The following is a 16,402-nucleotide window of genomic DNA, read 5'->3' as shown; positions in this document are numbered from 1 at the left end:
CAAACTCTGTGCATAAAATGACAATTAAATGAATGACTCACATCTATTTTCCATATCAGTTCATGCTGTAATGATAAGGGGAAAGAAAAGTATATGCTGACTGCTGAGTAGGCGTGACATTGTGGGCACTCTCATTTGATTGGCTAAAATAATACTTCCATTTAAAAATGTCGTCCACTTTCAGGGAAATATCGGCTTTATTTAAGTTTAGTCTTTTTTCCCAATAACTATTATGCAACAAAAAATTGAAATTCTGTGGGGGTTTTTTTTCAATTCAACAAGATTCTTCACGCAAGGATGCAGATAATAAAGTTGTTGTCTTTCCCTCCTTTTTTTTAACAGTGATTCTCAACCTGTGTACTGTGGCACAAAGTTTTGTAAGAGATTATCACCAATGTAATTTATTCACTGTCACTTATTTGGATGAAAAAATATTAAATAACAATTAACTATTTTTTGTTCCACTATCTATGTCAATAATGAATAGTACTAAAGAGAAAAATTTTGAATAGGTACTTTATCAGCGTGTATCCACGTTTGGTGACATTTTTGTTGAGAGATGTGCCATGAGATATTTCTCAATGAGATATATTTAACTTAGCTCAATAAGTGTTGAGGAACACTACAAGATACTGTAGATCCATAGCTCTTTCTCTTAAACCCCTGAGTCCCTCAGAAAATCCAAACCTAGAACCTCCTTATTGTGTGGCCCTGGCTGCTTTCATCTGGTCTCCAAAGTCTTTCCCTCTAAGACCAACTGGATCTCTTTGGCATCCAACGTCTCATACAATAGCAGCGCATCAGCAAGGTTCTTGTGCTCTTTAGCATGAGACCTCAAGAGTGCTTTGGCTCGCTCGTAAGATTCCTGGTAAAAACAAGACAGTGGTAATTTAAAAATTGGTCAAGGTAATATGAAATTCTGACCATGCCTTAGTGAATCGTCTATAACAAAAAGTACAAACCCGTAGTAAAACTCTGATTTCATGCTCTACAGCTGCTTGAGTCTCCGGGCTTTGTTCTGTCATGTTTGTGTAAGTCATCACACCTAACTGTGATCCAGACGAAGAGGAAAAATCAAAATACATGAACACCATCATAAATATATAAAAACCTCTGGCAGAGTTTTTTTTCTGTAATTTCAGCTCACCTTGTCACACATTCCGAATCTTGTCACCATCATCTTAGCAATCTTTGTGGCACTGTCAAAGTCACTTGATGCCCCTAGTGAACAAAATTAACCAGTTGAGATGTAACCGAATATTAGTACTTCATTACCTGCGTGATTTTTGCAATAATTCGACTGATTCATTTTCTAATAACCTGTTGTGATGTATTCATGGCCAAATATGATCTCCTCTGCGACACGCCCGCCCATGCTAACGTCCATCTGTGCCAACAACTGCGAACGTGTTTCACTCCAGCGATCATTCTCTGGCAGCATTGACACCTACAAAGATAATGCCATAGAAATGTGAACAATTTTTCGATAACTAGTATTATGTTGAAGGATATTTGTCTTACTTACATGTCCCAGACTTGGGCCCCTTGGCATGATAGTAGCTTTGTTGATGGGCATGGCATCTTTGGTGTAATAAGCTACAATAGCATGGCCTGATTCGTGGTATGCAGTGATGATCTTATTCTTCTTGTCGATTTCAGCGCTCCTTCTCTCAGGACCTAGAAGAACAGAAAGTATTCAATTACACTGCCGTGAAAGTTGCCTACTTCTTGATTCCTCTCTTTTTTTTCTTTCTCTTGTATATTTATTGGACAAGATGGTTTCAGTTCATCAAACCAATTTTAATAGCACACAGAGACAACACTGGCCAGCCAGATCCAAACCTGATTTCTACCTGAAATTCCTTAAATAAAGCATGTCCGACAAAATATAGTCGGCTATAAAATTGCAAGGACAAACATCATACCACGATCCAAAAAATTAAAAAAGAAATGGAAAAAAAATGATTGAAATCTATCAGTCTAGAAAAGGTTACAAAGCTTGGTCAGTTTAGCTCACCGTACAGAAGTCTGCAGTCTGAAGTCGCACTAATGTATGAGTATAACCTTTGTTGGAGACATCGAAAAATATTTAAATTTAAAAATATCAATTTCTGAGGCTTATACTTGCTACTCTTTCCTTTCCGTGACTGAGCGGCTCAGTCATTGACAATGTGGAACACACATCGAATTTGGGAAAGCACAGTGACGCCTCTACTTCTTAAGGAAACTGAAGCACGCTAGTGCCCCACCATCCATCATGGCCACGTTTTACAGAAGGTCCATCGAAAGCGTTTGGGGTGGGAGCTGCACAGACTACAACATGAGAGCCCTGCAGTGTATAGTGAACACAGCAAGCAAAATCATCAATGCTCCATTTCCTTCCCTGCAGGACATCTACACCACCGGCCTCACTCGCAAGGCTGTCACAATTGTGAGAGATGTAACACACCCAGCGCACAACTTTTTCAGCTTCCTGCCCTCTAGAAGGAGGTATAGAAGCCTCCAGTCCAGAACCCCCAGACTGACAAACAGCTTCATTCACCAGGCCGTCAGGATGTTGAACTCCTTGCCTCCCATCACTGACTTCCACACATACAACACATACACACAGAGCAATTTAATAATTTACTACCTTATAACTACTTGGCCCTTGCGATACACAATGGACTGTCTCAATTGTTGCCTGTCACTACATCACTTTATTGTTATTATAGCAAGTCATGTTCTTTTTCCAATGTACCGTATGTATGTCCCACTTATGTTAGTCCTGTGTTATGTGTCTTTCATAGGTATAGAGAGAGAAACGCAAATTTGTTTTGTTTGTATGTATGTGTATATGAAGAAGATGACAATAAAGCTGACTTATGACTTATGGAAATGCCCTATATAGTGCGGAAATTATGTTGCATAAACATATCAACAATAAAATATCTAATATTAACAGTATTAGAAGTTACTGAATTAGTCTGTCAGTTATGTCTCAATAAGGTTGCTTGCATTGATCTTAAGACCCGCCACTCGGTGAGCCTCTTACACAACGAAGTCACAGAGTACCCACATTTACGTTGTTTTATGTAGTGATGTGCCATAAACGCTTCACCAATGCCACGATAGGCATCACTAATAGTCACACACACTGATTCTCACTCAATGCTGACACACAGCAGGAAACCGGTATCAAACAGGGCAGGAAGTCCAAACATGGTCATAGTTTACAGTTCTTATAGCAGTTTGGAGGTCAGGAGAACAAAAAAGTTTTATAATTGTTAAAAGACATCTTTCATTATTCATGACTGGAAAATGTGGGGCCATGTTTATACAAAACAAAGAAACAAAACGAGAAAATAAATGTCAGGCCATGTGATGCCCAGAGGGGAAGTCTAAGAGTATAAACTGAGCCATTTTGAAAGGATTCAAGAAAGAGTAGTGAGGAGTGTGCAGAGCATAAGGTAATGTAAATAAAGTTGGGCTCATTCAGTACAGGTATATTAGTATAGATTGTTAAGATCCCCAGAAGGTGCAACCTAGGGAAAGCAGAGATTATGTATTCAGTTCCGTATGTATGTTTTTGCTGAAGATAACTGAAAAATAAATTAAGGGATTGTTATAAAACAGCAGGATATGTCTGCTATATGAAATGGAAGCGGTCATTAAATCTGGGAATAGGAGATCAAACGTTAACTATCACTGAGGTAAGAAAAGACTCACCCATGAGGATTTTGTCTTTGGCAAACTCCAGCTCCTTCATGGTGACCTTGTCTTTACCATCTACTGCTGCCTTCAGGGCTGCCTGGTTTACCAGATTTTCCAAATCAGCGCCAGAGAATCCCACAGTGCCCCGTGCAATAATCTTTGCCTCTATGGCTGTGAAAGAATTTTCTTGGTTAATCCACACAAAAAGGCTTCTTGCATGTTTCAACATGTGAAATTTAAGGCTTCGTAAGACAAATGTTGCAAGTTGCCGTTAGGTGGTTTATTTGAACTAAAGTTAGTCAAAATTTTTGTCACAAGTAACTTGGTTGTTCTTCACTGGTTTTCGGCAAAATAAGCATTGAAACTATGACAACCGCTCAGTCTTATTTTGATGAGACTTGTTTCACTGTGCCTTTTTTACATGGATGAGGCAAAATTCAGCATATTTCCAATTTGCACTTATCAGCTGCTGGCAGGTTGTTTGTGAAGATGCCCAATACATGATGGCAGCTGAATAATTTATCGCAATTGTTTGCGTGTATTCACTTCACACCTGGATCCACTTTAATCTTTCTGAGGTACCACTTGAGAATCTCTGTTCGTCCTTTTACATCTGGTTTGGGGACAGTCACCTGCATGTCAAATCGTCCTGGGCGGATTAGGGCACTAAAGAAGACAATCAGGTTAGACACGGTTCCTTTATGATCCAGCAATTGAAAACTTTTTGTCATACTACAAATCATACTTATCTAAAGCCTCTGGGAAGTTGGTGGCTCCAATAATAATTACCCCTTCATTTGGCTTGAAACTAAAACATAAAATATACATATTTAAATAAAAGAAATTCTACTGTTATGTCACTATGATGAAACTAAAGTACTACATAAAATGATACTTAAATAGTGTTATTCTATTAAGGATTTGTGGTCAGTCATACAAGCCAGTAAAAAGTTTGATACAAAGAGCAACAAGAATAACAATCAAATAGCTTAATAGTTTGTAATGTAAATATTACAGCTGAAAATGTCATGACAATGAATAGCTGATCATTCCAGCAATTACCCATCCATTTCAGCAAGTAGTTGATTGATGGTCTGTCTGGAATAAGGGTGCATAGGAGACTCGATCCTTTTCCCACCCACACTGTCCAGTTCATCAATAAATATGACACAGGGGGCGTTGGCTTTGGCTTCCCCTGGAAATGAGCAACAAAAAGAGCTAACCATTCGGTGTAACTGGCTACACTTTTGTCCAACCAATTAAACTGGAAGCAATGAGCAAACACTGTTAATGGACATACTGAAAAGATTTCTGATACGGCTGGCTCCAACTCCAACAAACATCTCATCAAACTCCGAGCCTGAGGCATAGTAAAATGGAACATGTGCTTCTCCTGCCACCGCTCTGGCCAGTAAAGTCTTTCCAGTCCCTGGTGGGCCGACTAGAAGGACACCTGCCAAGAATTACAAAGAAATATGAAGAAAGAAAATAGATAAATTATCCATAAGCAACTCATTTGTGATTTGTGAAACCGTGGTAATGATGTGAGACAATTTCTTTGTCTGACCTTTTGGCAGTTTCCCTCCTAGGGTTGTGAACTTCTGAGGGTTCTTCAGAAATTCAACCACTTCCTGCAGCTCATTTTTTGCTTCCTCAACACCTTTGACATGCTCAAAAGTCACATTTTTCATTTGGACAGGATCCACTGAGGAGTCCAGGCCTGTCGTGGCTCGGAACCGCACTGTGGAAAAAATTAGAAAAAGGTTGAGCTTGAAGTCACACTGCATGAGATCCCTTTTCTTTAACTTCACTTGGATTTTTTTTTTTTAAGGTTAGTATGTTGCACAATGCTTTCTATTGATTACAGTACTTATCTGAAAATTAAAGATTCAAAAAAATACAGTAGCTTAAGAAAAACAGTTTAAAACCTAAAATGAGTGTTTACCTGATATGAAGGGGATTTTTGAGATGCCATAGACACCAACAAAAAACAACACCAACAAAATGAGTCGATTTCTTCTGAGGGAGTCTAAAAAATTAAACAATACATTAATTAATGTTTACGAAAGAGATCAATTTACCAGATTCTGCGCAGATTCTGATAGTTTAGCACCGCAGCCTCACCAGAAACAATAATTCCTTTATGCTCCACACAAGTCAGGTCTGACGTATTCATTATGACTCAAGTTAATACAATCACATTCAACACAACTGCATCGGAAAAAGCGAATTAATTTGCATGGCAATTCCTTTCATACAGAACAAGAACTACAAGATCAGCTGCAAACTTTGAGGGACAATGGGAAAGTTACGTGGGAGAGATTAAAGGAGAAGTATGTAATATTACATCACAACAAAGCTACCACCGCAATTTATTTTCTTTAGTTGGTCCTTATGAAATCAAGGTGAAAAGTACTTTTTGAAGCTAACGGTGACAAAGCTGTTTCTAAATATGCCTATCTGCCCACAAAAAGAATCAGTGTTTTCCAAAAATTCCAACTTGCCTTGTGTACGTCGCGTCAGAGTTTGCGCTTTCAGAAAACCTTCAGCGAAGCCCCTCTTAAAAGCATCCTGCTGTCCATCAGGTATGTTCCCACTCTTTGATAGACTGTCAAGGCTGTCCATTTCAATCCCTTTGTCACGTGTCAGGAAGCCCTATTAGAATTAGACATTCACAAATAAACCTTGCAAATTAAAATTTACTGGATCTCACATATAGGTTGACTTTATATGCAGGTATGTAACTTTAAATATGAAGATAATACTGTATATCCAAAAGTAGGCACTGAATGGGATAATGCTTCCATTTAGTCCCAAACACGAATTGTATAAATATATTTTTCCTTTTAGAAGACTGAATGGGACAATGAAATTTTGATGATTCGCCAGGTCATAGGCTTCATATTGATAACTACGGGACAGATTCCCCAGACACTGCGGCAAGCCTTTTCGTAGGGGGTCGTCCCACACTCCGCTTAAGTTATTCGCAGTCGGTCTTAGTTCTTCTCAAACACATACAGCAACCCAACACCGGATTTAGGTTGAAAAAGTACGAAAGCTGTCCCGCATACAAAGAGGAACGATTGTCTCAGGAGAGATTTGTTCGAGGATTCAAAGTAATTATCATGTTTTACGTACCATGCATGTATTTTGCAAAGTTGTGAAAAAAATCAATGGGAGAAATTAGCCGCTACAGCATTGGCATTATACTTTGCGATATTTACGTAAAATAAATGCTAACTGTCCGTTTTTTTTTTTTTTTTTTTTTGCTTTTAACCAAGAATCGAGACTGTTTTACGTCCATATCTGTAAAGAATTCAGGGATTTAAGCATTTATTCACAAGAATTTTCAACGTAAAAAGCTCTGTCTGTGTTTCCACTCGGTCAGCTTTGACGCATATATGAATCGGCCCCGCACCCCGTGTCCCGTAAATACATTCGAGAGTCTATGGCCAGGTCAACAATAGTTGTTGTTGAGCCCCACGCACATGCACCTAAAAGAAGTAACTGTGTACCTTTTACTCTGAGTACAACTTTATACTTTTACTCAAGTGGATTTTTACTCGTACTTTAACCAGAGCAAAATTTATTCCAGGTAATAGTACTTTTGAGTTGTTGTTTTTAAACAGTCTGACACTTGCACTGTTGTCAAAACAAGGATAATGTTATTCATTTGTTGCATTTATAATAATTAAATAAACATTTGAATTTATAATGTAGTCCATTTTGGCTGGTTTAGTTTGATACATTTCTTAACTTTAAATTGATAAATATCATGTCGTACTGAATATCAACAATCGGGGGTGCATATCAAACAATAATTTTTAGGCTTTGTCGCCCAGTATTATTTCATATGCAGATAAAACTACTCTCTAGTTTCTTATGTTTCATTCCAGATTATCTAAAAATGCCAGAAAAAAACACAACAGAAAAATTACATTTAAAAAAAAAAAAAAAAGTGAAAATAGCATCCAAAGCTACCATAAATAACTAAGATCAGGCGATAAACAGTAAAAAAGGACACAGCTAAGAAGCATTTTACCTTCATAAAAGATGGAGGGAAACCTTCAGATTCTACTGGGCGATCGATAGCTGACTGCAGTCTTTTCACTTTGCTCCTGAATGTTTTAAAGCCTCTATGTTGGATCCACACTTTGAAAACAGAGTAAATTTATTATAGCTTTGTAAAATAGCAACAGATCACATTGTGTTATTTAGCAGCAACGTTTTAAGAACTATGTGAACTAATGTGATTCACCTGAACAGTGTTGCAGGTCTGTGCAGACCGACTGAAGAGGAGAAGGCCTGTTCCTGGAATAAATTGGGGCTGACATTTGAAGATGAGAAAACCCTGGCAACAAGGGCAAGTAGCAATTAGAAACAGTGTGTGCCTCTCTGAATTCGATTTCTGGAAATGAGGGTAGGTTTAAAATGTGGATGTCCATTTAGTTCAAAAGATGCCTGATTATTAATGTTTATAATTTAAGAGTATTTTTGTAGCTTCTTCAACCGTTTCAACAATATTTAATATTAGATTATCTTTTACAGTGGTACGAAAGGGTTTTGTGACACCTGACAATTTCCATTGTTTTCTTTATAAATCATTGGGTGTTTGGATCAGCAACTTGATTTTGAGATGTAAAAAAAACTGATGGAAAGAGTAATACTTCAGAAGTAAAACCACGTTTAATGGACTAACAGAATACGTGCAATAAGCATCAAGACAAAATTATACAGGTGCAAAAATTTGGGCACACTGACAGAAAAAAAATATTCAATGATTAGTAGATCTTCCTTTTGTTAAAATAACAGCTTCTAGGCATTTCTTGTGATTTCCAATTTCTTGATTATTTATAGAGGTATTTTGGACAATTGCTCCTTGCAAAACATCTCCAGTTCAGTTACATTTGATGTTTGCTGAGCATGGGCAGTCCGCTCCAGATCATTCCACAGATTTTCAACGATTTACAGGCCTGGGGACTGGGATGACCTTCCTAGAACAATGTACTTGCTGATTTCTATGACTACCAGTGTAGACTTTATGTAATGCTGTAGGTGGTTGTTTTTGTTGAACAATATTCTCAAGAATCTGCTGGCATTGAGTGTAATCTGTATAACCCTGATTGTTAACAAGATTCCCAGTACCAGGAATGGTTACACAGCATGATGGATCCGCCACCAAATTTTGCTGTGGGTAACAAGTGCTTTTCTTGGAATGCAGTGCTCTTCCGTCACTGTGCATAACAGCCCTCGTTAGCTTCAAATAACTCAAACTTTGTCTCATCAGTCCATAGTATCTTGTTACAAAATTAAGCTGAATTGTTGATAGATGCTCTGTGACACCATCTGCTGCAAGATTATGTTGTAGTTCTTTGCTGTTTCTTCTTAACATTCTTCGTCTTTGTCTCCCAAATATATTTCTTGCCAGGCACTTCTGGCCCTAACAAAAATAGTCTTTGAACTCTTTCATTTGCTCACTGTTTTCCTCACAGTGGGAACTGACAGTTGAACTCTCCGAGACAGCTTTCCTATAGCCTTCCTTTCAACCATGATTTAGAACATTCTTTTCATTCAGGTCATTTTAGAGCTGTTTTGAGGTCGCCATGATGCCACTCTTTGCTGGTGATTCAAAGAGAAACATGCGATCGGCCACCATAAATACATTTTCTCATGATTGCATTATTCTTTCTAAAAGGTTCCAGGCTTGATAAGATCACATATCAATTTTAGTTTATAATTAACCAATGATAAGAAGTTGCAGATATTCAAAACAACAAAGTGACAAGGGTGCCCAAATTCTTGCACCTTTGTATTTTTTTTTAAAATGCATCTTGCACATATTGCTTTAGTCCGTTAAATTTAAATTCTGAAATGTCACTCTGACGATGAGATTTTTTTAATATATCAAAAATTAAGCTGCTTATCCAAATACTCAATTATTCATAGATGAAAATAATGGAAATTCTCGGTGGGACTTTTTCATACCATTGTAATCCTGATATTATATATGGGAGAGAACAAGAACAGTTGTAGGTCTATTTAACCCTTTCAGGGACAGTGGTTACTTAAGTAGGGGTTCGTTTCTGATCATGTTTTCAGAGAAAAGAAATGTGATTTAAATGATTAGAATTTGTGCATTTAAGGGAAAACAATTAAATACCCACCATGCTTGTTTACAAAAAAGGAGTCCGTAGAAAGGTGGGACGTTCGCCAGATTGTCCGAGCACCAACTACTGGGGCTGGTGCTTCTTTTAAATTGGGATATGGTAACACTCTAGGTGCCAATTCATCAAGCTGCTGCGTTCCCAGGTCTGACAGGCCAAGGTCTTGTAGGTTCCATAGGGGCTGCATCAATAACATTCATTATGAATAGCACTTTTTAAGAAATACTGCAGGGAGTATCAGCGGCTACATTTACATGCAACCAATAACCTTTTCAAAATCATGTTTTTGGCAGTAACCCAGTTATGCAAGGCCATGTAAACACATTCAAAAACCCAAATATGTCCATATTCTGGTTTGCAAAAATCAGATTATGTACTGTACGGTAGGCCTCAACGATATTGGAAAAAACTATTGCCGCGATTTTTTGGGGGGGTTTGCGATCAATTGCGATATTATATTGCGATATTAAAAAAGATTATATATATATATATATATATATATTTTTTTTTTTTTTTAATCCAAATAATTTTTTATTAGATGACTTGAAAAGCTGTTTGGAAAGACTTTGGATGACTCACCATGACCACAGTGTACAGTATTCCATCGTTTTTCGCTGTTAATAAGGACGCCGCCGTAAGTGGAAAAACAGCAAAGTCGCGCACACCCCCCCACCCCCATTTGTGTGTGTGTGTGTGTGTGCTCAATGTATTTATTCAGATTTAGCATTCAAAAGAGATACATATAAGACATGTTTTTTCTCACTTTTTTGCCCCAAAGCATGATTAAAAAAAAATATATATATATATATATATATACGTATATTTTTTAATAAATGTTTTTAAGCACTTCAAATGTAATAATTATGATCAGTTTTAAACATAACTGTCCCACCGAATCATTTTAAAAAAAGAATAAAGTACTGTAGTAGAAAAATGCTTGGCTTTATTAAAAGCTTCTGTTTACCTAACTTGGCTGTGACTCTTGGGAGTGACAAGTAGAAATTACAAACTCCTCATGATCACTTTGGCGTTTATTTTATATGTCTTGAACGTCTCCCCAGACCCCTCCTCCCCCCACCACACACACACACATTCATTCCAGCCCTCGCTTCCTTGCAGAAACTGTTTAACAAGTTAAACGATGATTGACACATTGCAGCCCATGTGAAGTCTGCTTTTCTGACAAGATCATAGACATCGTTAACTTTAACAAGCAAGTGCCACAGTGACTGAGAGCTGGGAGAGAGGCTGTGCGAGCGAATGACGCAGAACAAGGGTTTGTGGATTGAAGTAGAGCTGCAACGATTAATCGATTAACTCGAGTATTCGATTAGAAAAAGATATTCAAATTAAATTTTGCTGATTAGAGTATTTGTTTAATTACAGTGACGTTGTAATGGTTTATTTTGAATGTGCTTGCATTTAGTTTTATTGATTTGGGTGGATACACTGCCTTCTATTCGGCCACAATTCACATGGCTGAATCCAGGTGCTCCCTGTTAAGACAAACATAAGCAAAATTTTGTTTGAGGATTTTTTTTTTTTTTAATGCATTCGTAATTTAGTTTATAGGTATATTTAGCCTATTTTTGTGGGAATATGTGTCTGAACCATTTGTTAAGAGCATTGTAAAAAAGTTTTTGCATTTTATAGCATTTGAACTAGCGGACTTTTGCGATGCAAGTTAGCCAATTGTTCTTTTGTTGTACATAGATCCTCATTTATTTAATTATTTTTAATACTGTTTGAGGCTCAGTTCAGTTAATTTAATTTTTCATGTTCCTTATCCGATTACTCGATTATTCGAACTAATGGTTTATGGATTAATCGACTACTAAAATAATCGATAGCTGCAGCCCTAGATTGAAGAAAGAAAAAAAACAAAACTCTTGCCAGTCCTTGCGATGGGACTATCGCGCATGTGGACATCGCGATGGCGATGTTTAAACTAAAGATACACGATAATATCGGTTACCGATAATTATCGGCCGATAATGGCAACTATGACGTCACACAGATAATACAGATTAAAAAAAAAAAATCAACCGATAATGCAATCCAATAATTATATACTTGATTTAGCCTCCAAATGTGGGCAACCAAGCAGTTTTCTCCGCTTCTCCACCGCCGCCTGCTCAACCCTTCCCCTCTCTGAAGCCCCTGTGGGAGGAGGGGTTGAGGAGTACGGCATCATAGAGGAGGCGGTGTTATCAGTGTTGAGGCGCTCTCACTAGCGTGCGTTGATTTTCCCGTGTGTGAAATGAAATAAACAACGCTCTCGCCATCTACAAAACATGCAATGCAGAAGTTCCACGAGGCGTAAAGAAAGCATCCTCATTGAACACCACTAACCCATCAGCCATTTAAAACTGCATCACAAAGATTTTTGGAACGAATACGAGGCTGCTGATAGCGCGAATGCTAAAGCTATTGTAAACACAAATAAACTATAAAGGAAGCTACGGGGCTCGTGACGATACAGAGACGCTGCAGTCGGGTTGTTTGGGAATGCACCCCAAAGCGGGTGGTAAACTCCCATCTATGGCTAAACACCTCACGAGACCGATAGTCGACAAGTAGCTGTCTTCCAACGGAACCTGCCGGTCCGGCAGGCCGCCTCGCCCTAGGCGAGGCAGAGCAGAGCCATGCACCGAATACGCCGCAGCGAGCCAGCCGGAGCGGGCGGATATCCGGTACGAACTTAGCTGCCGCCGCCACTCCAGTTCAAGACAGAGGCCTGGCGCGGGTGCTAATTTGGCAGCCGAACGGACTGAAGAGCACAGGCGGGAGGAAATTCCCAAAATTACCCGATAGCCAAACCCCTGGATGAAAAAAGTAATGCAGTTTATACGACCACGATTCTTCGTGAAAGACATGCCGATCACATCAGTTTTACCAAGGACATTTGGACAAGTGATGTCAAGTAAGCATGTCTATCATGACGGCACAGTGGTTAGTTGATAATTGTAACATGCACCAAACCACACAAAGAAGTCATCCAGTCAGTAATGCATTCAGTACGCTTTAAATTTATGACGTCTTAATCAGATCATTCTTCTTAAATCTAGTCAAATAATTTTCCCCATCTTGTCTGAGTGTTGAAGACTAGTTAACAGATGAGTGCGCCAGATTACTCCACTTACTTGAACTAAATATTGCCATTTGTTCTTATTAAGCCCAAACATCTAAAAAAAAATAACGTCATTTTTCACCTAAATCAAGAAAAAATTGCTTTCAAATAATGTTTGGAACCATGCATATTCTTGAATAAAGAACATTTCTGACAAGTTTTTTTTTTTTTTTTAGGATTATGTATAATTTATTGCTTAAAATAAGGCTGTTAGGCTTATTTTCAGCTGGCTATTTTTCTTCAAGAAATCTGAGTGAAATATACTTGAAGTGCTGGCAGTTAATTTCACTTATTTCCAATAGATTTTCACTGAAAACAAGAGAATTTAACTAGTTTTAAGGAGTTGTGTTTTTGCTGTGTAGTAATGTTATACATTAGGAATGGCTTACTTTTAAAGCCATTTTTGTGTAACTTAGGTATTTACTCTGTAAGTACTTGTTGCCAAAAGTTTACCATTACACAATGTCAGACAATCTGTCTTTATTTAGATGTTGGAATTTACTACTTGTCCACATTTGATGTTGAAAAAAAGAGCAATAATATTTTTGCAATATTTTGTAATATTTTCTCTTGTGTATACTTTAAAATTTTACATAAATCTTTTAATAGAATTATCGGCTTGACATTATCGGTCATCGGTTGGAACGAGGAGGAAATTATCAGTTATCGGTATCGGCTGAAAAATGCATTATCGTGCATCACTAGTTTAAACAATATATCGTTCAGGCTTACTGTACGGTAAAAGCAAAACCCACTATAGGTACAAATCCTTTAAAAGGAGGGTCTGTGCATTCTCCATTTGCAGTTGATCTGGGTCCTTTATGGCCTTGCAAGCAAGACGGTACTTACTGGTTCATTGCTTCCAGAGCCATGTAGAAAGAGCCTCTAATAGTTCCAAATTTCGCTTCAATGAAAGCGGACCGCAATGAGATAACCAAACAAGGTCTAGGACACAGGATTTTATCAATTTTTACCATAAATGTTGCAATTCCCGCAAAAGTCTGGTTGATGTCAAAGTGCAACATTATTCTTGTAGATACGTCAGTTTCTGAAGTTTGGTCGGAAATACACTTTATTTCCTCATTAAAAGAAGAGCAAAGAAAGTCACAAAAAGCTTTTTTTTGACAGGAAATTATTTTTTTCTCTTCAACGAACCCATACATCATACTGTGGCTAAATCGCCTTCTGGTGGCGAGCCAACCAGGGAAAAGAGGTGGAGCTTTATACGTGACCATAAAGCAACTATTTGCTTGAATGCTATGGCAGAATACAAAGCGGTTCTTGTAGATAAGTCAGTTTTCCAAGTTTTTTTTTCTGAAATACTCTTTATTTCCTCATTAAAAGATGAGCAAAGAACATCACGAAAAGCATTTTTGACGGGAAACAATGTTTTTGCTAATGTGACGAGAGGAGCCATCGACCAATCAGCATATAACGATAAGATCCATCATCCAATCAGCAGACTTATGTACAAATAATTGAAAATCATTACTTCATAAGTATACTGAAAGACTTGTCCCTTAAGTCTTTTACTGGCAAAGTACCGGGACAGCACGATAAAAACTGAAAAATTATGTGGGATTGGCAGAGTGGAAAAGACATAATTTGCATAATCACAGTCCCAGAGCGTAATGACATTGCCATGTAAAAGGAATATGCCATTTGATTTTACAACCTCGTATGGCTTGTCAACGGATAATTTCGACCTTGAACATAATATTGGCTGCATGTAAACATAGCCAGTGTCTGACCAAATGTGCATTATTGGGAATCAGTTTGATTACCTCTGGGTAATGGAGTCCAGATTGAGAACCATTCTCATTGTGTAGTCTTGATTTATTAATGGTGCTGCTACTTCCAACTGAGCTCTTTAGAGAGTGGAGTACATTGAGGAGGTGGCTTAAGGGAACAGTCACCTGACAATTAAAGAAAACAAGTAAACTGAGTCATTACTAAATCAAAACGAAAACTACCAAGTCACAATTTCATTGCTGCGGTTCTGTTCTTCTTTAAAGTATTGATATGGCTTCTAACTAGTTCTAGTTCTGTGTGGCAAACTCTAGCTTTTTACAGGCTGAAGGCCCGTCAAGGTGGCGCTCAAGTACTGTAGTTGCTGTTGTTTTTCTTATGGAATCTTTGAAATTCTACTCCTCAGTCATTTGACAACCTATGGTCTTGAAACTTGGTTGCCTTTGTAGCACAGGACAGTATCTATCAATCCTCTTTGCCAGATAAAAAAAAAAAAAAAAAAAATCGGGGATGATTAATTAAGTGTAGACTTAATATTGCGGTTGCCTGTAGGTTAGGAGTGAGCCAGTAGAGAGCAGCATTCAGTAGCATACTTATATTTACCCCCATCCTCCTCCGAGTAACATGTCTGTCCTACGACTGTACAGAACGGGGGATAATAATTACTATTGAGAAGAAGGCGCATGAATAGACGATTGTAGCGATGATGTAGTGGTCGCTACAATATACGTTTTTAAATAAGGAAACCAATCAGATGCTCAAATAAATGGTTTTCCATTGTTAAAAGGTGTCACGTAATGTAACCTTCAGTCAGAGGACCACTTTCCCCTCTCACGAAACCAACGTTAAAAAAAAAATGTTACTACAGTCTTACACATACTCTACATTGTAAGGTGCATTTAACACTAAAATCAGCAACGTACTATAAAAATATGGAAAGCTACAGAGAGTGAAGGCTGGCTAGCTAACAGGCTCAACTTGGAATGTTTATAAACAAAAGCACAATATTACTAGCTGGACAAGCCTCACGTGTATTCTTACCTGTGGTTGAAAAGACGTTGACAAACAAAGCATTTTTGACTCAAATTGACCGTGAAACCAAACAAGGTATTTCGCTATGCACTTATTTATTCGTAGCTATGACTTTAACTTCGGTAAGAGCGACAGCTAACACCATAGAAATGTAAACATAGACAACATGTTTCTTTATGGAAGGCGTTCGCGTCGCCGCCATATTGGATGGGCCACTGACGCGGCGACCCCAGGAATGAACAGTATCTATGTATCTAAAATATGTATTCCAAAATGCTATGTCACACCTGAGACCGTTAAAAGGATGTGTTCCGAATGCAACTGTTAAGTGAATATTAAACAAAAGTGTCCAGCAAACAAATGTCTTCTGTAATGTATACTTTTAAGAGGAATTACAATGCCATCGTATTTTGTATCAAATGACTAAAACGTCACATGTACTGGTATTAAAAATAATAATTCCTGGTAGACAATGTAAAGTCAAATTTTGCTGCATTGCAGAACGGTACTGGCAGCTGATTCAACGGGGTGTCTACACATGTATGTCTGTGGCTAACACGGCCAAGCGGATGTGACGTTATTTTGTAACATTATTTTGTGCCCCGCAGATAAGTGTTCTTGTGACATGTTTATT

General features: G+C 37.9%; 1 protein-coding gene across 1 annotated transcript; it reads right to left on the bottom strand.

Moving 5' to 3' along the window:
* Positions 1-499: 499 nt before the first annotated feature.
* LOC130929880 (ATP-dependent zinc metalloprotease YME1L1) lies at positions 500-15,934 on the bottom strand. The gene is made up of 18 exons (XM_057857492.1): positions 15,778-15,934; positions 14,772-14,903; positions 9,858-10,038; positions 7,952-8,044; positions 7,736-7,845; positions 6,198-6,348; positions 5,639-5,722; positions 5,261-5,434; positions 4,994-5,146; positions 4,756-4,888; positions 4,439-4,501; positions 4,247-4,359; positions 3,709-3,864; positions 1,526-1,677; positions 1,321-1,447; positions 1,148-1,221; positions 963-1,049; positions 500-865 (listed from the first exon to the last, which is right to left on the bottom strand). Exons 1-18 carry the CDS (start codon positions 15,808-15,810, stop codon positions 722-724), a joined length of 2,160 nt encoding a protein of 719 aa, XP_057713475.1. The 5' UTR covers positions 15,811-15,934; the 3' UTR covers positions 500-721.
* Positions 15,935-16,402: the final 468 nt, after the last annotated feature.

Source organism: Corythoichthys intestinalis, chromosome 14 (assembly GCF_030265065.1).
Source record: "Corythoichthys intestinalis isolate RoL2023-P3 chromosome 14, ASM3026506v1, whole genome shotgun sequence".
Taxonomy (NCBI): domain Eukaryota; kingdom Metazoa; phylum Chordata; class Actinopteri; order Syngnathiformes; family Syngnathidae; genus Corythoichthys; species Corythoichthys intestinalis.
This window is presented reverse-complemented; position numbering and strand designations above follow the sequence as displayed.